We start from the raw sequence: 22,504 nt of genomic DNA, 5'->3' as shown, positions 1-22,504 counted from the left end.
ACCACATTTGCCCGTCGCGATGTTGTACTGGGGTCTCCCAAATACCAGCCCAGAAGTTCGTCACATCGCTAATATCTGGCAAACCTTCGCGGTAGTCGGGCTTCTCGTCGCTAATGTGGTCGTAGAACGCTTTTTCGTTATCTCTGAACATCCGATTTTGTTCCTGGCGCTTTGCAGAGTCAGAGTAACGTTTCAGCCGTTTAGTTAGGACGCTCAATTGCTGTACCAGTGTGTCGAGTTTTTCCGTCAGCTGGTGAGCTCCCAGCTGGCGAAGTTCAGTAGGCCGCACGATCACAGCAACTTGGCGACATAATTTCGCCGATCTGTTGCCTCTTTTGTACGCCATCAGTCTTCCAATTGCGGCGCGCTTGTTTAGGATCCGTTGCTCCAATCTCCTTCGCCATGGAGGCTCACGCCTTTCACGGAGATGTTGGAGCAGTCCGCCTCTTGGCCTAATACGGTATCCTAAACTTTTGGCGGTCGCCACAGCAGCACAGTAAACTTTCAGTTGCAGCTCCTCCATGTTCTCAGCATCAACCAAGTGCAGCGGAAGAACGTGCTCGTTCATGAGCTTTACTGCACTTGTCAGCCTGCGGGAATGCTGCAACTTCGGGATCCTGGGGCGCGACAATGGGTCTGTGTCGCGGAACTGTGAGATCGCCTCGTCGTAGTGGAAGACCAGATCGCGTAGTAGTTGTTGATCTGTTATTTTTTTTTATTTTTTTTTATTTAATAATTTTTATTTTTTTTTCCATATATCGGGTTGGGGAAAAAGAAATGTCGTATTTCTGATCAAAATTTGACGCTTTATTTAACATATTTAAAATTATCCAATTTAAGTCAAATATGTGCCGTTTTGTTCGCAAACTTGTTGCCATTTAGAAGGCAACTTCAACGGTTTTATGGTCTATACCCAGTTCCTGGCCAATCGAGCGAGTGCTCACATGTCGGTCTACTTGGATGATTTCAACGATTTTATCGGTTTCCACGACGATTGGCCTACCAATACGGGGTGTATCTTCGACAGCCACTACACCAGAACGAAATCGATCAAACCAACGCTATGCTGTGCGAATCGTTACAGTATCGGTTCCATAAACTACACGAATTTTTTCGGTCGCCTTCGTTGCAGTTTTACCTCGCAGGTAGTAAAAACGTTAAATATGGCGAATTTCTTGCTTGGTGGACTCCATCTTTGACGCACTATAACTTGAGACTGAAAAGGACAATCACAACACTGTCAAAAAGACACTTGTAGCACAGGTTGTCGTCTTTAATTAGCCGTATAGTATGATCCGACGCGATAAGTACAACACAAGATATGTTTAAGTGTTGCCATATATTGACAATATACAACATTTCTTTTTCCCCAACCGAATACAATGGAATTTAAGCAAAATTCTTTCATATTCATGTTTTTTTTTCCACAAAGACATGAACAAATGTCTACATGGGCACTGGGGGAGTGGTATGAGACATGCCCACGCTTGGCCACAGGTAGGGAAGGGGTGACTAAAATCGTGCTTTTTCTGTCCACGTTGTATCCGGACGGCTACTTTGAATGAAAATTATTTCTTGGCGTTATTTGAATGCCTATAATACTTAATTCGGACCCTTATTCTACTATTTTTCAAAGAATTTTCCTTTTTTTCATTTACACAAAAAATTATTATGTAAATCTTTATCAGACATAATTTTCGATCCAGAATCTTTGATAACATGCATAAAACGCACTAAGTGCGCTACACATACAGCGTCACCGTCACCCTCCCGTCAACTATTCTCTTGGACTTATTTTGCCGACGTCAAAGTTGCCGGTGATTGTGTATGTGAATGATACCTTTACTCTATCATATAAAATTCATTTTTTTATTATAAAAAGAGAATTTCCATTCATAATTTTTATTTTGAAAGTTTATTTATCACATCTTGAAATTCATTACCATGTTCGCTTCATGCCAACGCCATAAGTAGGATTATTAGGAAAAGCAGATGACAGAATTTGCGAGTGTAGTGTGCGTGATAGCATGCGCTACCATAGCTACTTTTAACATTGTGACGTGATTCAGATTTTCTTTAGACGGATATTAAAATTATGGAAAAAGAACTAGAGAAGAATTTAAAAACAGTATCTTGTGAATGCTTTGCAATGATAGACTCATTTTTTCCTTGTTTAAAACTTATCACTTTTTTATATTCTTTCATTCAAAGTATGCAATGTTGGAAAAACTTTACAGTTATTATTTTATATTAAAAATATCAACAACATTATACATAATCAATCATGATCGTATTTGGGTCAGTGGCCTCCATTGCCATTTTATGGTATTGCAACTCTCTCTTTGTCTAATCCTAAAAATAGAAACAAAAAAATTCTGTTCATTCAAGACAATCGAAAGTAGACCTCAGCCATGTTTCAATGGGCCTACGGGAACTACATTTTTAATCCTTAATTACATCCCATAGCACATTTATCGAATCCAAATGAACAAATTTACGTCCTCTGGATACGTCAGAATTTCGTTCTAAAAATGCCACCAGGCGGGTAAATTGCTGTTTGTTTATCTTTTGTTTCCGGAACAAGACAAGACAAGATCCAAAATGTTAGCAAAAAAGCTAAATAAATACGAAATTAAACTTACTCCATTCCGCGTGACTAGCTTTCACCATCTAAAACACAAGTGACAAATATACCTGTTTTTCTCCGTGACATGACAGTATCGTGGTATTCATAATAACACCTAGTTCATCAAAGTTGTCACGACGGATGAACTCTTCTGGATTTTATACACACGGTGACAGCCGTAATAAGATTGTATACAATTCACTTTGTTTTCACCGCGAAGTGACGTTCGTGATCAGGCCCAATGTGACAGTGTGCAGTGGATATTTGTGAAATAATGTAAAAAAAGATGACTGCACTCTTACCTTCATAGAAACAAACAAATTTTTGTTATTTTCGTTCCCAGTACCGGTGTATGTAATTTGAGAGAAATAGTTTACAATTAGGCAACATTTCATTGAAAATTCTGCTATTTCCGAGGACTAAGAATACGACTGTTCTCTGGACGTTTTTGCTCCTCAAATGATGAAGGTAAGTCACAATATAATTATCATCTATTAAAAAACAATCAGTTACAAGATTTCATGAGTATTTTGGCTCATGACATTATCAAATTGTAATTTATTTAAACATTGTTTTGTTTCTTCCATATACATTCCATATAGAATGCAAATAATGACGACACCATATTTTGTTTACCAATCCAAATATACTCTGCCTACTGCTCCACCTCATATATACTCATTGATGCCAACGGAACACGAAGATCAATGCCGACCAAGGCGCCCCCAAGGCGCCTTTAAGCGGACCTTACACGGTCAAATTTATTGACAATATGATGACATTTGAGAGCATAATGACAGCTGAACATGGCCGACAACGCAGAAATCCGGATTTTCTGATTTTCGGGCATCAATATCGTGACATTTCATATGGATGCATGATGATGACATTTTACCTCACGGACTTCCAGACTGAGTTGCCAGATTTGCAAGCGGACATTTAATGTTTGTTAGTCTTTTTTGCGATTGCAATTAAAATTTATAAACTTCTGAAATTGTAGGAATCATAAATGAAAGCTTTTGGTTTGGAAAACTGATACAGTAATTTACATTTAATGCGACATGCCGAGGAACCACTCAGTGTCGCATTGGAGGCGATTTGACCTGTAATTGGACATTGAAGATGAGAGTGGTACAGCGTCGACGTCTGGCGGCGAATTTCAATGTGGGGCCATAATTTGGGCCCGAACTCGATGTTTACAAAAATGTCTAACTAAACGTGTCGCATACAGGTCTGCCCAATTAAAAAAATGTCGCATTAAATGTAAATTACTGTACCTAAAATAGCAAAATACAGTACTTTTCGCGATACAAATCGAAACCTCAAAGTAAACTGACAATGTGACGGTGAGAAAGTGAATGTCATTCTTTGCGCTAGCGAGCGGGGTCTAAGTTGTGTGTTTCTTCACACTCCGCTATAAAATTTGGAGAATGAGAAGATCTGGGAAAATCACAGGTGAAAAAAATCACGTGTTAATTGAAGTTACAGTAGAATCCCGATTATCCACGAATAGTCGGGATGATGTTTAAACATAGAAACTATATTTTATCAATACAGAAATAGATACAGATACAGATAATCGAGGTACAGATACAGATACAGATAATCAGGGTTCTACTGTCATAGTCTTATTTATCGAATAAAAACATTTGCTTGCAGATAATATATTTTATATTTTCGCAATCTAAAATAATCTGGCATCCCTGAAACTGAAAGGATCAGTCTGTATTTGTGAAGCGAGTATTATGATGTGTTTTTGAGAAGGAAAAACGAGTTTTAAAGTGTAAATTATTAATGAAAATTAACTTTTCCAAATCAAAATAGTATTCTATGTGAATGCAAATCACTTTTTTTCTGCAAGTGGTGAGAAAATCCCATACAAAAATTGTATCTGAAACTGACGTTATATAATAATAATAAATTTTAGTAGGAATATCTGAAAATTCATAGAAAATAGGTTAAGTTAGAGTTAGGACTACGCGCTTCAACTAATTAAATAATACCAAGTAGATATTTTCATTCAAATTTTACCAATTGAAAATTGCCTTTTAGCCTTCTAATCTGATGGAGAATAGTTTGGATCCCAAACACGAATGTCGCCACTAGCCATCGCGGATATTTTCGTTGTCTCGGGTTGAGGGCGATATTGACCGTGTAAGGTGGCAAAATATTGATTGAGGTTAGATCGGATGTCGAAAGCCTAGCTGTCACGATATTGAAGACACTTATTGTCAATCAGTTTGATCGTGTAAGGGCGATTACACATTATCCGGTTTCCGCCGGACCGGTTAGAATCCCAAATGGCAAATTTTTCGATCGTACCAACCTCTTCACGGCGCCGTGATACAGCCGTCCACTGCGACTGCAATGTCCGGTGACCGGATAAGCATTATACGCGATGACAGTAGTATTGTTCGCGACCGACAGCGCGAAAGAGGAGCAGTTATCCAACAAAGTCTTTTCCCTTTCCGATCCCTATCCTTATTCCCATCCAAATCTATCCCTCTCATTCTAAATGCAGTGTTTGGTGTATGACGCATCCGCAACCAGCACAGTAGCCCGACGCGAACGCATACAAACAAATACGTGCATGAAGAAGATTCCTACCAATATACCTTTCATTCCAAATCCAAACGTTTACCGTGTTAGACCGCCAAAATAAATACCGTGTTTAGAGATTGTTCCAATGTGTTTTAACTCTCCAGTGCAAGCCACATCCAATGGTCTTCCTTAAGTACCATATTCCGTGTAATTTCGTGTATAAACCTGAGCTATCATCCAGGCTTCCTTCAGCCGAAGGAACCCGCCATTATCCTCAATGGTGTGATCCACCATTTTTTGGTCCTTCGAACCGGATTAGTGAACCACAGCCGTGGTAATTACAATGTGTTGGCTCAACCGAGCGCCCACTTCCGTTGCTCCCAGCAACTTGTGACTTGCAATCAACCGAGTGTTGTGTGTTTTTCCATGGCTTGTGTGGAGGAAAAAAGACGTTTCCAGTGTAGTGTTTCCCGAAAAATCCGTGTATCCCGTGAAAAGAAGAAACTAACCAACAAACGACGCCGTGTGTTAAGCGCCGTTCTGTAACGTGTCCGAACGTGCACGATCCTGAAATCGTGTATATACCATTGTGTGTGTTTTCAAGTGTTCTTTCTCTCCAATTCATATGATCTCATTGATGCAACACACACAAATGCAAGTAAATCCAAAAGAAGAAATGGCGGATGTAGAAAGACTGATTTATTTACGTGACAGTGCGAAGGCAAAAATAACGCGTATTCGAGGCGCAGTCTGTGGGGCGGTGAGTGAAATCGAAATTGATGCCGCAAGTTTGAGCGTTTATGCGAGAAATTCAAAACGTCATTTTGAAGAGTGTGTCGCCCTCCATCATCGAATATACGTTATGTGTCACGAAGATCATTTCAAAGAACATGATGAATGGTACCTTGATTTTGAGGCACACTATTACGAAACATGTGTCCTGGTCGAACGTATGATGCAAACGATGTGTCCGATCCCAGTTTCCATCCCCCAGCAAGTTGAATTTCCACCAATCGATCATCCCCGCATTATTGTTCAGCAGCAGCCATTAGCGGATCGCACATCTACAGATGAAGATGAGCCTGAGACTTTTTCGCGTTTTAATGCAGTGGCCTTTGACGATATACATTTTCCCACCGATTTTGAAGCAGATGCTAAGAATCTAACCGAAGTGTCAGTACTGAAGAACGATACCAGAAAGATGTGGAAAACATCTATTCCAGAAGCTGTGATTTTAACCTATGCCGATATCGTTGATGAAAGCTATGTCATCCCTGAATGCTATGAAAGTCCATCATGTGATTATGCCATTCAACCAACCTATGCAATAACGAAACCCAACAACGCGATGAAAGGTGCACATACCGAAATGTGTGCTATCAATGCCAAGCCATCCGGTGCCCTGTGTGTCGGTGCGCACCCCAACTATAAATTTGGAGTACTTAGTATGATATCCGTTCCTAAACGACAAGCCAAAATCCATGAGCTGAAAATATGTTACAACTACCTGCGTAAAGGACATCATAACAGCGATTGTAATTCATCCCGGAGCTGTCAACCGTGTCAATTTGTTTTCGCTGCATCCTTCCCCAAGACAGATGACGAAATGCGGAACATATTGAATGATTCCTGTCCACCACGAGAGGTTACCTGGAATTCCATTCCCCTCCATGTTCCAGTCATAGATACTGGGCAACTCGTGGTGATTTGTGCGATCCAATTCCGATTTAAGCCCGGGGGGAGTATGTTCGCGACCGACAGCGCGAAAGAGGAGCAGTTATCCAACAAAGTCTTTTCCCTTTCCGATCCCTATCCTTATTCCCATCCAAATCTATCCCTCTCATTCTAAATGCAGTGTTTGGTGTATGACGCATCCGCAACCAGCACAGTAGCCCGACGCGAACGCATACAAACAAATACGTGCATGAAGAAGATTCCTACCAATATACCTTTCATTCCAAATCCAAACGTTTACCGTGTTAGACCGCCAAAATAAATACCGTGTTTAGAGATTGTTCCAATGTGTTTTAACTCTCCAGTGCAAGCCACATCCAATGGTCTTCCTTAAGTACCATATTCCGTGTAATTTCGTGTATAAACCTGAGCTATCATCCAGGCTTCCTTCAGCCGAAGGAACCCGCCATTATCCTCAATGGTGTGATCCACCAAGTATTGTGTTGACGTCTGGTACAGACACCGGTTTGGGAAAGTAAATCATTCTCTATGAGAATATCAGACCTTAAGACAGTTAAATTGTTCAAATTTTTAATGAAAATTTTTACTTTATATTATGTGATCAGTTAAAACTCGTAATACTGACTCTTACTTAACCATTTTTGTATAATTTTCTTGATATTGTCATTAAAACTCATCATTGTAATATAAAATTATTAACAAACACAATTCTTGTTCAGGGGGTTTTCATCACTTACAAAAGAACGTGTAACGTGTAACTCATTAAGAACATATTTCATAAGAAAATGTTAATTTTCATTCATAATTTTAATTTTTAAATATGTGTTAACTGCACCCGAAAATCAATTATCACTATCATTTCCCAAAAGCGGAGCACGAAGCTCCACGCGAATTGACAGTTGTTTTTCATGTCTGTTAGTATTAGTACAATTCAGGCAATTTTTCGCCCCATATATTAGTATGTGTGTGCCGTTTGACGTTTGTTTGTTGATTTTGAAATCAAGCAGAATTTGCAATTGGTATGGACACTGAAATTTTTATTTCGCTTCTTTATTTAGCTGCAGTGGATAAAAGTTTCTGCTCAAAGCGAAGCAATGATCACAGACGCACGAGGTCGTCATGGAGTGTTTTGCCATGGATTGTGTTCAACGGTGTATAGTGTCTTCTGACAATATAATCGAGCTCTTAAATTAACTTCTGTTTTTGTTTAGCTCACAGCAACTTTCCTCATTTGAAATCGCTACCGAAAGAGTTCGAAGATAGATTTTGAGTGACTTCATCCAGCTGAATGTGAAGGTGAGTTTTTGTTAATTTGAACACACCAAAATAGTTCTCTCATCTAGTGTTCCCATCTAAGTGGTGCGGACTCAATCCACATCATTTTCAAGCAAATTCATGCATGTTTTCAAGCGATTTCTTGCAATAAATTCTTAGACCACCAGAGATGCCAGATTTACAAATATGTTTGTGAATTTACAGACATATCTGTAAAACACTTTTTATTTTTGTTGTAGACTTTGGATATAACAATATTTCACAGGTTTTTGAAAAATAAAAGGGCTCTATTCATCACATCAAAGATATTTGACTCACCATATGCCATTTTTCCATAGTTTTAATACAGAAAAGTTATTATATTTAGTTTATATCAATACACATGACGTTAGACCAGCGATACTCAACCTGCGGCCCGGCAGTCTTTCTGGTTGGCCCATCTGGTGTGTATGAAGTTTGGAACTCATACACATAAGTACTTTTGCCCTGACATAATTGCAGACGAAAGAGAGGATACGGTTATTCACAATTAATGAAAAATTGCATTCTCTGCAGGTAACGAAAAACCTTGAACGAAAATTGTCTCTGATAATTATTTTTTGTTCTAGATAAGATTGTTTTGCTGAAATGCAAGGAGATTTATTGAAAAATAGTTAAGCTAGGGTCAGGACTTTGTCTTCTAAGTATTAAAACAAAATCGAATAAAAATTTTCATTCTATTCTCAACAATTTACATTCGCTTTCGGGTCTGCTCATGACGAAATATGGGTTACTGTTCGTTATTGTTACCACAGACATGGTTCATGGCCGTGTGGGGATCTAAAACTTGTATAGCCTTGCATGGCGGATGGAAAATATACACTGTATTTTCTTATAAATTTCATCAACGACAAGACTGCAAGCCTTGGTGGATGTCCGATATATCAACGAAGAAATACTGATTTTTGTAAAAATTAACAACGCGTATGTATGTGTATGTATGTATGTGTAGACCATTGAAACATTTAAACACACTTACGACACATAAGTTATTAAGTGGTCCGAAATATAAATTTTTTCCACTTTTTCCCAAAATTCACAAATGAAAATTAATAACTTTTGAATCACTGAATCGATTAAGATGATCGACATATAAAATTGAAGCTATTGACGTAGCCTTTTATTAAAAAATATTTAACATGCGAAAAAAAATTATTATATTTTAGTAATTATTGATCGTAGTCGTTTTTTATTTTTTTTATGACTTTGGACTAGAGGGCGCTATATTTTTATATTTTTTCTTGAAAGCTGAGGATTTTTGCATAACATATCTCGATATCAGAGATGCTATTTTTATGTTTTTTAGATATGATGTTTCAAAGTAATGGTGGTTCGAAAAATCATTTTTCCCCCTTTGTCCAATAACTTTCTGCAAAAAATCATAACATTTGAACTACTGAACCGGTTTTGATGATCGATGTATTAAATTGAAGCCAATAAGCAAAATTTGAAAAAATATCACACTTGCGGGAAGGATTCTAGTAGCATAGTTCTAGTTTAGTCACATATGAATATTGATCGAAGACTTAAAACATGTTAAATTTACAAATTTATAACTTAAAAACGATAATTATAACATCTCTGATATCGAGATATGTTAGGTTAATAATCCTCAGCTTTCCATAAAAAATATAAAAAAAATAGCGCTCCTATCTTTAAACGAGAAAACTATGAAAAAATAAATCAATCAATAATTACAAAAACAAGAATTCAATTTTTTCGCAAAAGTAACATTTTTCCAAAGAAAAATAGCTCGTAAGCTTCAATTTGATATGTCGATGATATAAGTCGGTCCAATAGTTCAAGAGTTATGTTTTTGTAGTGGGAAAAATGGGGAAAATTTGTTTTTCGAACCATCGATTAGTTTTGAAAAATCATATTTCAAAAACGAAAAAAATAGCATCTCTGATATCGAGATATTTTATGTAAAAAATTCTCAGCTTCCAAGAAAAAATATAAAAAAATATAGCGCCCCCTAGTCCAAAGCCATGAAAACATTAAAAACGACTACAATCAATAATTACGAAAATAGGATCCATATTATCTGCAAGTTCAATATTTCTCAATTAAAGCTCATTGGCTTCAATTTGATATGTCGATCATCTAAATCGGTTAAGTGGTTCGAAAGTTATAAATTTTAGAAAAAAGTCATTTTGGGAAAAAGTGGAAAAAAAATGATTTTTTGGATCACCCTAAAATGGAAATGGGCACCCCAATGAAAAAATAAAAAAATACGAGTCTAATGTTTTGCGATAAAGAACAATATTACCACTTTTGACGAAGATCTGAGAACAAAATACAATCTTACGTGCATCACGATGTACAAAGTATTCATGAATATGTGAAAATTAACGTTAAAAGACATTTCTATAGATCTGCACACTTTTACAGACTTTTCCACATTTTTAACAGACATTCACATGTTTTTACAGACTTTTTTTAAAAATAATCTGGCATCTCTTCCTTCCACTTTTTATCGAATATTTTCAAATCGCAGGAGTAAACATTTACGTGACTCTGACTTCGTTTGTTTTTATTTCGTTCGAAAAAACGTTATGTCAAAGAGAGGGGACATTAAAAAGGCGTAGCTCAGTGAAAGGCTGAGATGCTCTTTCAGAGATACAATGGTTAATCAAACAATTGACGGAAAAATGTAGTTCGTTCATTTTGTTATTTTAATTTTTTTTGCCCCTGACAACAATACCTCTTTTATAGTGTTGATTATCATAAGAAAAATAACACTCCTGATCGTTGGATCTCTTTTGACATTTCAATTGGATCTTTTTTGACAGCCGTTTTGATTCAGTCCGCACTACCTAGGGTGAAACAATGATATGAAATGCAAGGCGCGTAGAAATATATCCTAGGGTGGGCCAACTTGCTAAAACCACTCTTCAGCCATCTTGGAAGTCTACTGTGTTTTCCTTGTAAACAAAACACAATACGCTTGTGCCCAAGCTCGCTCGTGATCAGTCTCTTTCACGCTTCAAGAAAATAATACCCCTTCTGCTTTCTTCCGTACTGTTTTCATATAGCGCTCCTTACTTTCACTATTGCATACAATTCGTACGACCACTTTTCTGCATCCAGTGTCACTGCCGCCTTATTCGAACGATTCGTCGGTTTTCGCGAATTTATGTGAAAAAGACGGGATGATTTTGTAGAATTTCATTCTCATCCAGTTCATCCACTACTCTCGCATGTGAATATGCAAAAATGGCGTATCCTAGCAATAACAAAACAAACAACCCCCGCTCCACAAACCGTAATCCCCTTCTCTTGAAAAGATGATGTTGCTTCACCTGTTATACATTTATACAAGCGCCTTGGGCGCCCCTATATATACCAGGTGAAACAATCATATGAAATGCAAGGCGCGTAGAAATATATCCTAGGGTGGGCCAACTTGCTAAAACCACTCTTCAGCCATCTTGGAAGTCTACTGTGTTTTCTTTGTAAACAAAACACAATACGCTTGTGCCCAAGCTCGCTCGTGATCAGTCTCTTTCACGCTTCAAGAAAATAATACCCCTTCTGCTTTCTTCCGTACTGTTTTCATATAGCGCTCCCCTAACCAACTTAGTGACGAAACGGCCTCACCTAGTACCATAGACCCGTCTTGATGAAATGCACTTTCAGCCATATTGGAATTGCTGTCGGTATTGTTTGCAAACAGTATCGGAATGCTGCCGGCGTCTCTCTACAAACTGCTACTACACAAGGAGCTGGAATTGACAGGTGGTTCGTTTTCGACAGTATGAGGATAAGGCATGGAAGATGCGAGAAGGGATGAAAAATGACAGCGACTATTTTTGTTTATAAACAAACCAGGTCCAATTTTTATGCTATATAGCGTTTTCTGCACACCAACAATTACCTACGCTGGACCGATTTCAATCGAACTAGCTGTTGTGTCTCACAACCCGCACGATCAGGTGAGTCTCCAGCTGAAGCAGCAGTCGTCGGGAAACGACATGCCTGGATATCCAAACCATACCGCTGCGCTCACTCAATCGTAATGGGTCGTCAACGACTAATGCAAATGGAACTAAGAGCAGTACGGTACAAACCCGCCGGTAGTGTCTCCTTCATATACCCACTAACACAGCTCCCACAATCGCTGAATTGCCAATCCCAGCAACAACGGCAACAACCCTCACGTCCCGTAAAACAGCAATGAAGACAATAACTTGCAGCAGTCACCGAAACACAACAATGATGCCACCAGCGTAAACAAACAAAAATATCAAATATTTGACCTCCGGGCAAACAGTGTACGGCCACCTTTAGTGACGAAACGGCCTCACCTAGTACCATAGACCCGTCTTGGGTATAATAAGATGGAACGTTATGTCAGAATTGTTGTTCAGCCATTACTTGAGTTCGAATTGACAGCGGCCAAATGAACGGCTAGCGTTTCCGAGAAAGAAGATAACAAATGGCATGCAATGAAGAGTGCATACCGCTATGTGTTTGTTTGTTTACGCTGATGGCATCATTGTTGTGTTTCGGTGACTGCTGCAAGCAGTCTTCCGAAAAACACTTACACATGTTCACGCGATGTGAAAATTCCATGCTTTTGTTTGAATTCGAACATGATTCTCGCTTGTGTTGAGTGTCTATCCCCAACACGAACAATGATACACAAACATAGACATGTGAAAACAAACACGATGTTTATAATTCAAGAACATCATGTACAAACATATCACCCGATGTCGCAGTATTCATTGCTTTCGTTTCGTTTCGTTTTCACAGAAACGAACTTGAAATTTAATTCGCATTACAAAAATTACATGAGCTGAGAGGCCATGAGTTCATACATATTTTGCAAGTCTGATTAAATAATCCTTGGTTTCGTGCAGAGAAACATTCTCTGAATAGAAAGAAGCTTTCTATGAGAATTTTTTTGCGTGCATGTTGGCAATTAAAGTCTGGGGAACCGACTGCACAACGGGCGACGTCGTACAAATGCAGACCAAAAAAAAATAAATACCCAAAAATTAGTCTTAGATGCAACCTTCAGCGGCACACAGCAGAACCTGCAGAGAAATTTCAGCGGCTAAAACACACCATTAATTTCTCGATGTTATCACAAACTGAATGAAGGAAAAAACTAAAAGCTACACTTACACTGCACTGCATATGCTATGTGTGCATGCGTTTGCATCATCCTTTCTTCTCCTTTTCTTCGCTCGTTTTATAGCTCGGGTCGCGTTCGTCGCGAACAAGCCATTTGTATTCAAAGATCCAGCCAAAATGGTTGCTCCCGTGGTCGAGTGATTAGCGTCACGCCTAACATGTTACTGCTGAATAATTGTGGTACCTTATATTCGATTAAAATTATAGAAATATTGTAATCAAAATTTGTTGTGGTTAACTAAACATCTCCGGCACGCTCTATTCAATTTTAGTACTTGTTCAAATAGCTAATAATAGCGAATGTTACATGAATTCAATATATAAATTGATGCGTGCACTAAATAATGATATCAATTGTGAAAAACTTTGATATCAATCGACGTTTATTTTGTTCAGAACAGATATAGAGGTTTAATTAATTTGTCCAATATTTTAGACGAAGCATCCATTGTCATGATAGGAAAGCATTTTCTCCATGTCAACATACCAACACACCACGCGTTGAGTGGTGGTGGTGTGGTGTCCGATTCGCTTTTCTACTCTACGCACTGCCGGTGCTTGGGGTGAAAATGCAAGAGAAACTGTACACCATGTTCGAACATCATGTGAAACATTGGGATTAAACATCGTATGTTCAAACATACAAACATTTTCAAACATAGGTACGAAAAAATCATGTTTGTATTCAAACACAAAACTGCGAACAGCATCGTGGACATGTTTATCCTGGACGCAGTGTTTTTTTGTGAAACACGGAAGACTGGCTGCAAGTTATTGTCTTCATTGCTGTTTTACGGGACGTGAGGGTTGTTGCCGTTTTTGCTGGGATTGGCAATTCAACGATTGTGGGAGCTGTGCTAGTGGGTATATGAAGGAGCCACTACTGGCGGGCTTGTACCGTACTGCTCTTAGTTCCATTTGCTTTGATCACATTAGTCGTTGACGACCCATTACGATTGAGTGAGCGCAGCGGTACGGTTTGGATATCCAGGCATGTCGTTTCCTGACGATTGCTTCTTCAGCTGGAGACTCACCTGATCGTGCGGGTTGTGAAACACAACAGCTAATTCGAATTAAACCGGTCCAGCGTAGGTAATTGTTGGTGTGCAGAAAACGCTATATAGCATAAAAATTGGACCTGGTTTGTTTATAAACAAAAATAGTCGCTGTCATTTTTCATCCCCTCTCGCATCTTCCATGCCTTATCCTCATACTGTCGAAAACGAACCACCTGTCAATTCCAGCTCCTTGCGCGAATGTATGTTTGTTTTTTTTTAATTGGCTGTTTTGACGTTTGTCGAAAACCTCTGAAGCGTATTTTCTTTAGTGGAAATTAGATTTTGGATGTACGTTTGTGTTGTAGTATAATTATTTCGTTGATAATCGTTATCAGGCATTATATTCAAATATTTTAGTACACTCAAGTGTAATTCCATCTGGCCACGTCTCCTAGAAAATTTTGTTAGTCACAGGCCTCCCTTGTTGCAACATCCATAATCTTCTAGAAGGAATTTTACTGTGCCTTAAAGTTGGTTTTATGAGTATTCAGTATCGACGCAATATGTGCTCAAATATCTATTTCCGCCAGACAAAATGCCTATCAAAACTCGGGAGCTCATGGATGCAGTAACAGTTCTTACGGACCAAGAGAATATGCGCGTTGCGATGAAATGCAGCGCAAAAGGGGCTGCAGTTTGTGGCGCTGGTAGCTTTGTCGGAGGAATTCTGGGTGGACCAGTTGGATTAGCCATTGGTGGCACACTCGGAGCTGTGAGTGCGGCTTACATGAACAGAGGCAAATTCCGTCCAGTTAGCGATATCATACGATACGATATGAGCGAACGACAACGTGAAATGCTCAAAGAGCTAATCATAGATGCACTGTCTGAATTTCATCCCACCGACCTGATAGTGTTACTTCCGTTACTGATGAATAATAACGCCGCACAACGTTCTGTCCTCAATACGGTTGTGTCGTTTGTGACAAACGAATTGAAAATGCACATAGAATGATTTAAAGTCTCTAGGAGAAAGTTTCATAAGCACCGGTGCGTTTTGCAGAACTCCTACAAGTGTGTAAAATGAACTCATTAGCATATAAGTTTTGTAACGAAATAGGGCATGCTAACAAATAAACATTGCGTTTTCCTAGTATTCATTCATAGTTCTATTATGAGGTAAATTTATGTTATACAAATTATAATACGAAGCAAAGATAAACTCATCTCATTCAAAAAGATTAAGTAGGAGACGTTCTGTTCGGGTGAACAAAATTCAAAAAAAAATCCTGTCGGATTTGGATTTCTAAACGCGGATCTTTGAACTTGACATTCAAACTTCATTCCAAATCTGTTTTCCGACAGGGGAATTTCAACTGAGTATTTATTTACTTCAGAAGCTACTTCGATGAGAAGGGGATGTTCCTCTGGGAAAGTTAGTGGTATTTGATAAACGAAAGATGCTTAGCGCTTTGGCTGGAATTCGCCATTCCATAAATTAAACCACTACTGATTACAGCTATTGAACATTTGTGAATACTTTTTTTTTTCAATGGCACTAACGTTCCTAGAGGAACTTCGCCGTCTCAACGTAGTATTACTTGCGTCATTTTTATTAGTACTTAGTTGAGATTTCTATGCCAAATAACACGCCTTGAATGCATTCTGAGTGGCAAGCTCCAGAATACGCGTAATCACAGTGCAAGTCGGAGGAAATTTCTTTGACGAAAAATTCCCCCGACCAGAACGGGAATCGAACCCGAACACCCGGCATGTTAGTTATGACGCTAACCACTCGGCCAAGGGAGCTTGTGAATACTTATTTGATGTTATTATTTCGAATACGACTGTCATGTAGTCTTATTCTAAAAAAAAATTGAGAAAAAAAAGGTAGCTTCCCTATTTGATTTTCACTTTTACGTAGGCTGACCAAACGTACCGTTTTTAACGGGACAGTACTGTTCCTTCGACCTTTTTTGATTGTCCTGTCTTTTTACCAATTTGTACCATATTTTCAGTATGAAGAAGATTCATTATTTTTAATATATTGTTTTTGAATGACCATAAAGCGCGATTCACATACAACATCCACGTCACGTTCACGTTCCGGTCCGTCACGTTGCGTCAATTATTCTTCCAAGCAGTTCTTATGCAAACGTTCACATACACCGGCAACGGGAACTTCGACTTGCCGTTGCTGGTGTATGTGAATGCTTCAATAGGAATTTCATGATAGAATAATTGACGCAATGTGACGTGACGGAACGTGAACGTGACGTGGATGTTGTATGTGTTTTCCATAACATGAAAAGGTCCTGTTGTACTATAATGGCTTTTTACCAGAGATCAGCCAGACCATTCAAATACTTATTGACCTTTTTAAAAGAGGTGACGTATCTCCTATTGAAGTTGCTGGTTATTTTGATCGTTTTATTTTAATTATTCAACATAAAATTTATCAAAACAGTGGAAAATTTTTACGATACTGCGTTGGGGAATATTAAAAAATGGAAGGCTAGTCTAGAAGAAGCAAAACAGTATAAATGGATTGCATTAAAGTCCATTCCTGAATGATCAGATATTCAAAATAGCATTAGTATAATTCTTCCAGCCCAAACAGGTGAAAATATTTAGCTTCATGAGTGGACAATAATTAAATTATCTATAATTAATTAGATAAAAAGGTGGTACCACGAATCCGTGTCAGTTGCAAATCGTTCGGTGTAAATATTTTTGGATATTATGAACAATTTTCTAGAGTGTAAGAAATTCATGACTTTAACTGATCATATTTTGTGTCTGCCTGGCAATACCAAACCGATTGAATGGATTTTTTCTACGAAGAACAATATGTGGACAACGGAACAGTCGGAAGACAGTTGCCAAACAGGACTTTGATCTGGAATATAACAACTTCCATGATAAAATCTCCAAAAATCATAATCATTCGCCAAGTCTTTCCATCATCTAAATAATTCATCGCTGTAGAGAATAAATTTTTGATTACCGTAAACCGGGGGCAAATTGATCACTATTTTCAGAAAAATGTGAATATATCCGAATGTTTTTGTTAGATTTATACCCAATTATTTTTAAAGCCAGTACTGGTGCTAAGGCCACAAAACATGGAATGTTTTGTTCAAAAATCCTCCAGCGTTAATTTGGAATTTTTTTTGCGGAAAATTTCAATATGTAACTTTGGGGTGAAATTGATCAATCTGTTTTTTTTTTCAGAACTTACTAGTGCCATATGCACAACAATGTATATAAAATCAATTATTTCTTCACCTACGATCATTTAAATGATAATTCAAGGATTTGAGGATGATTTAATTCACCTAAAGGTGTGGTCATGCCTCTCCATAACTCGATTTAAACTAGAGATGAAACGGATATCCGGTAACTATCCGGCTGGATACCGGATATTAGAAAGTATAAATAATTTCTCTTTATCACAAAATAAACAATAAAAAATAGGGTATTTTCGTATTAGCGTCACCGGAGCCGAAATACAATAGACAGTATTTTTATTGTTCGCACTGGCATTCAAATATTATTTGCCGTCGGAAGCGGCGGCCTTTCGCAAACAAACCTGTGTTCCATCTATTGCCCGGTTAGTTTGAAACATATGAGACGATCCTTCATTTAGGTCCGACCGAGCGTTAGCGAGCGTCGGACGTCATACGTTTACCCGGTTAAGTTTTGCTTTGCTCATTGCTCATTTAAATTTCAGTGCAAAAATTAACCGGACAATTTTTAATTAAAAAAGTTTTGGCTGTAATACCGATAGATAAACATGACTATTGGATTAATTTACCAGAGACTCAAATAGGTTAAAGTTTTAAGATTAATTGTATTAGATTAGCAAAAAAGAAATAACAATGTGTTTTATTGAATTTGGGTTAAGTATTCAAAATAGATGTTCGCAAAATAAATTCAACGGCTGAATTTGCAGTGAAATTTCTATACAACAGCTGTATCTAAATCGTAATTCCTAGGCTGGATACCATTTAAACTGAAGAAGTATTGTTTGACATTGATAACGCATGATAAAATGGACTGTTCATTTATGTAACTGATTATTATAAAAATAAGTAAATTAAACTGGCTGGTTATTCAAAGTCTGATTTTTTTACTTACACCAACGTTATGAGTAAATGTTGAGTACGTTGAATTATTCGATGTCGAATTTGATGAGTGATAATGATATGATTGTTTCATTGTCTACTTGAAAATTCAAATGCAGAAATTTAAGTACAATAGAACCCTGATTATCCGCGGAATAGTCTGGCTAGGTCACCGCGGATCACGAAAATCGCGGATAACGCAATAAATGACTAAAAAACACAAAAACACAAAAAAAAAAAGATATTTCACCGTGATAACTATGTTTTGTCAATACAGGAATCATTAAACTATCCATCTATAAGTTCGTGTACACCAGAAGTCAAATAATGTGAAAGCCATGACCACAACAAAAAAGTAAAATTCTACCACTCACTGATAAATTCCGGGAAAGTCCATAGCATTACTATGGAACTCGCTTTCGCGGATAAACCGCACCGCGGAACATACGCACGCGGATAATCGAGGTTCCACTGTAGTTACAACATAAAAAAACGAAATTGCTTCCCTACGTTCATCGCAGTGCAGTGAACAGAGAAAAGAGATTATATAAGGAGTGTTTCAATGGTTTCTTATATTCATAGAGGCGAATGAACTGAAACGTTTAAAGCCTCTTTAATCCAACATCGTCATCATTTCTTAGGGTGGGTTTAGACTAGTGATATATTCATGTGAAGAAATATGATGAGATTTATAGAAATCGCATCAACCGTTTACACTAGCGTGAACTTCTATAATGAATATATGCATATTTTCGGTGAATTTATTCACCTGAAGTAGAACTGCATCCAACTTCAATGATTTCTCACCAGTGAGAAATTCACAAGCGTTTACATATGCTCAGTTTATTCAAATTATATATACCTCGAATAAGTGTATCATATTTATTCTCACCCGTTTACACCTATTTTCACGTGAATAAATCCATCTATAGCTATAGATCTCCCTAATGTAAACCCGCCATTATATTCATCTATTTAGAAATGCTATGCGATAAGATACTATTATGAAAGGCATGTTTGGACTCTTCAAAGAATGTGATTCAAATGTAGATTTAGTCTATAGCACATGATACTGGCAATTGTAGATTTTCGAACGATGTATGGAACTACGTCTGTTATGCTTACAAACAGTGATTTTTCGAAAAGTTTTTTCTCGGTTTCTCAAATGTTTTCGAACAAAAAATGTTTGTTCACATGTTGAACATACGTATTACATTGTGTAGAATGCGAAACAGCGAAAAGGTCAATTTTGTTCATTTTGTCGTTTACGTCTCCTATACAAACATGGGCAGTACAGGCGTATAGTTAAAAAGATTGTCGCAAACTCGATGGAGCGCTCATTATAATACTGTGAAACCAATTTAAGGACTGATCTCAGCCACTGGAGTTTTTGCGACTCAAATACTGTATCAAATGCACAGTCCCTCCCACCAGCAGTTTATGATTTCTCGGTCTGTGAGACCAGTGCGCGAGTATAGGAGGGTTTATTGGGACTGATTCTGATTTATTCATGCTCTTTTGATTAGCGATATTTTCTTTCGTAGGAGTACACAACTACATTCACTCAGGAATGAAATAAAAAAAACACTGAAATACACCAATTAAATAACATTTATTTTTTCACGTCTTCACGTCTTAGAAAAAAAATTACAACAGTCAAATAACATCAATTCGAACCAAGAAAATAAAACACATAGGTTTACCTATAATTTTAGGTACAGTCAGACTGATTTGAAAACTTACTGTAACGTCGATAACTGCCAATATGGCTCCTAGCCACTTCCAGCAAGGAGTTATTGCATCGCAAGTGGTCTGCAATCCTGTTGAAGTATACGCCATCGAACTTGCAATGGAAAAATGTATCAAATTCTTCACATAGTCCGACGATTTCCGCACAGAAGTAAATCATTGAATAGAAATGAACGTACAAAAAACTTGTTTGTACATTACATTTTGTTGGCTGTTCCAAGGGCATGGCTTGAGGAATTGTGTTATTCCAATAGTCTTGAATCGTAATCAGAATAATATCAGCAGTCTCTACATCTAAAACATTGTTCTGGAAATAGAGAAAAAAACATGGGATCTCTGTATGTTACGTTTTAGATAATTCATATTACCTCCACTAAGAAATAAAGTGTGACAACGTCAAGCAAAAACTCCCAAGGAATATGTAATATTTCACCAATGGTCAGTGTATCGGATACAAGCCAGCATAGGAGTCTCACTTTACACGTTCTGGACAATTTAGACGAATACAGTTCCTTAGGGAGGGGTACTATCACATCGTTAGGAGGATAGATTGGTGTAACCGTAATGAGTTGATACGGTGAGTGATGGTCAGGCTTGATTAGGACCTGTGACGTGAGCGTGTCCTCGGACGCTATCCTCCGATGATAGAAGAGCATTCCAACTTGACGCCGATATATCTGCAGTGCTAACTGGGAGTACTCCGCATCTCGGAGATCCAGACACGGTAATCGTACCGATCCAGGAATGTTGCATAGAATACATATCGTGTAGTTTGGAAAACGACGCATTTCCGGAGGGACAGTTGCCTTCGGAACGGTATATTTCTGTGAATAAAAAAAGTGTCATAATACAAATTTGTTATTATTCTGCAAACGTACCAAATCATATATCCTGATTCCCTTCTCAAAATTACGTTTCAGCTTTTTACTCTTTCTACCGAAAATTTTCTCGAACAATTTAATGGTTATCTTGGTGCAGCGGAGCTCCAACCGCAATTCTCTGACTATGTGCGCAACTTCGTAAAAAGTGCGCATTCCTGACGGTCGATGTTTGAAGTAGTCGTTCCCCGCGATAACCGCAAAGAATGGCATTTGGCTCCATTTGAGACCCAGCGCCTTTATGAGGACTTCTTTATTCCACTCATATGTGCGCATCGTTTTCAGATTTAGATCCGAGCTGGACCACACTCGCCATCTTCCCTGATAAATCAAGTAATCCGAATCACCGGTGATCACCGCTAGGGCATTATGTTTCCTCGCATACGCAACGGCCTGTCGATCACACTCCTCGTCATATGTCAAAATTAGTTTTCCGATTTTCCTAGCGACATTGATCAGTGCCGTGATAAACGCATGTTTCGTTACGTTCCCATGAATGTGGCCATTGCGTTTCACCGGAATGTCGTCCATTTTTTTCAAAGAATCCGCATACGCCTTCTCTTGTTTCTGAACCCAATAGTCATATTTGCTCTCCTGTACCTTTCCATTCAAAAAGAAGGTAAGCTTTGCACCAGCCGCGATCAGGTTGTTGCAAAATTTAGCCGCCGTAGCAAACGCGAATTGATTCCGACAGCCATAAATATGCTCACCGACAGGGCCGCTCAGTGAACAAACTATTGTTATGAGGTCGATGACAACGAGTGGTTCTTTGCTAAATGAGTTTCTCAATTATTAGAACTATCCTATTATTCAGCAGCCTTAGCTTACCTTCCTGATTTACGAATTTCATCTAAAATGTTCACCTTACAACGTCCGCCCGGAAGACGCGAAAGAAAAGTTGCGAGTCCAGTAATGCCCATACTTTGTCGCTCACGAGTTATCAGTTGACTAGTTTGCAGTGGTTCGTCGAAATGTTGTAAAGCATTAACAATGCGTTTGAAACTCGACTCGACTCGATGATTACAAAGACAACAATGGAACGTAGATGAATCCTCTTTTTCTTGCCATTTGAATTCGGAATTTTACAGCAATGGAAGCTGTACACCGGTTCTATATCATCGGGGTTGTTCAAATAGTCCCAATATAAAGTTTTGAGTATGAAATGCAAGTTATCAGCCAATAGATGCGGAAAAGATGAATGATCGTGCCCAAAACATGACGGCGTAATTTATGTAGAATTACGTTACGCTATCTGTTGCATGTTGATTTTCAATATCTTTGAACAAGATACGCCACAGTTCCATTCGACCATGTGTTAGGGGCTGTCCACATACCACGTGCATAGAAAAAGCAGGATTTTCGACTCCCTGTTCACCCTCCATGGAATAGCGTGGACATTGGCTATACCCCTCCCCCTGTTGTCCATATTCTACG

At 38.2% G+C, this 22,504-nt stretch overlaps 2 protein-coding genes across 3 annotated transcripts; one reads left to right on the top strand and one right to left on the bottom strand.

Annotated features, from left to right (window-relative positions):
* Positions 1-14,597: 14,597 nt before the first annotated feature.
* On the top strand, positions 14,598-15,472 carry LOC129765256 (protein C19orf12 homolog). 2 transcript variants are annotated; one of them, XM_055765379.1, is made up of 3 exons: positions 14,600-14,664; positions 14,734-14,846; positions 14,907-15,472. In XM_055765379.1, exon 3 carries the CDS (start codon positions 14,912-14,914, stop codon positions 15,329-15,331), a length of 420 nt encoding a protein of 139 aa, XP_055621354.1. In that variant the 5' UTR covers positions 14,600-14,664; positions 14,734-14,846; positions 14,907-14,911; the 3' UTR covers positions 15,332-15,472. The 2 variants fall into 2 exon arrangements, with proteins under 2 accessions (XP_055621346.1, XP_055621354.1); XM_055765371.1 differs by having other exon boundaries at positions 14,598-14,846.
* A 4,564-nt stretch (positions 15,473-20,036) lies between these two features.
* LOC129765250 (uncharacterized) lies at positions 20,037-22,120 on the bottom strand. Its single transcript, XM_055765358.1, has 4 exons — positions 21,899-22,120; positions 21,071-21,842; positions 20,561-21,016; positions 20,037-20,499 (listed from the first exon to the last, which is right to left on the bottom strand). The coding sequence occupies exons 1-4, from the start codon at positions 21,988-21,990 to the stop codon at positions 20,155-20,157; spliced, it is 1,665 nt and encodes a 554-aa protein (XP_055621333.1). The 5' UTR covers positions 21,991-22,120; the 3' UTR covers positions 20,037-20,154.
* Between the last annotated feature and the right edge of the window lie 384 nt (positions 22,121-22,504).

Source organism: Toxorhynchites rutilus, chromosome 1, assembly GCF_029784135.1.
Source record: "Toxorhynchites rutilus septentrionalis strain SRP chromosome 1, ASM2978413v1, whole genome shotgun sequence".
Taxonomy (NCBI): Eukaryota; Metazoa; Arthropoda; class Insecta; order Diptera; family Culicidae; genus Toxorhynchites; species Toxorhynchites rutilus.
The sequence above is the reverse complement of the archived record's forward strand: the minus strand, read 5'-3'. Positions and strand labels throughout refer to the sequence as shown.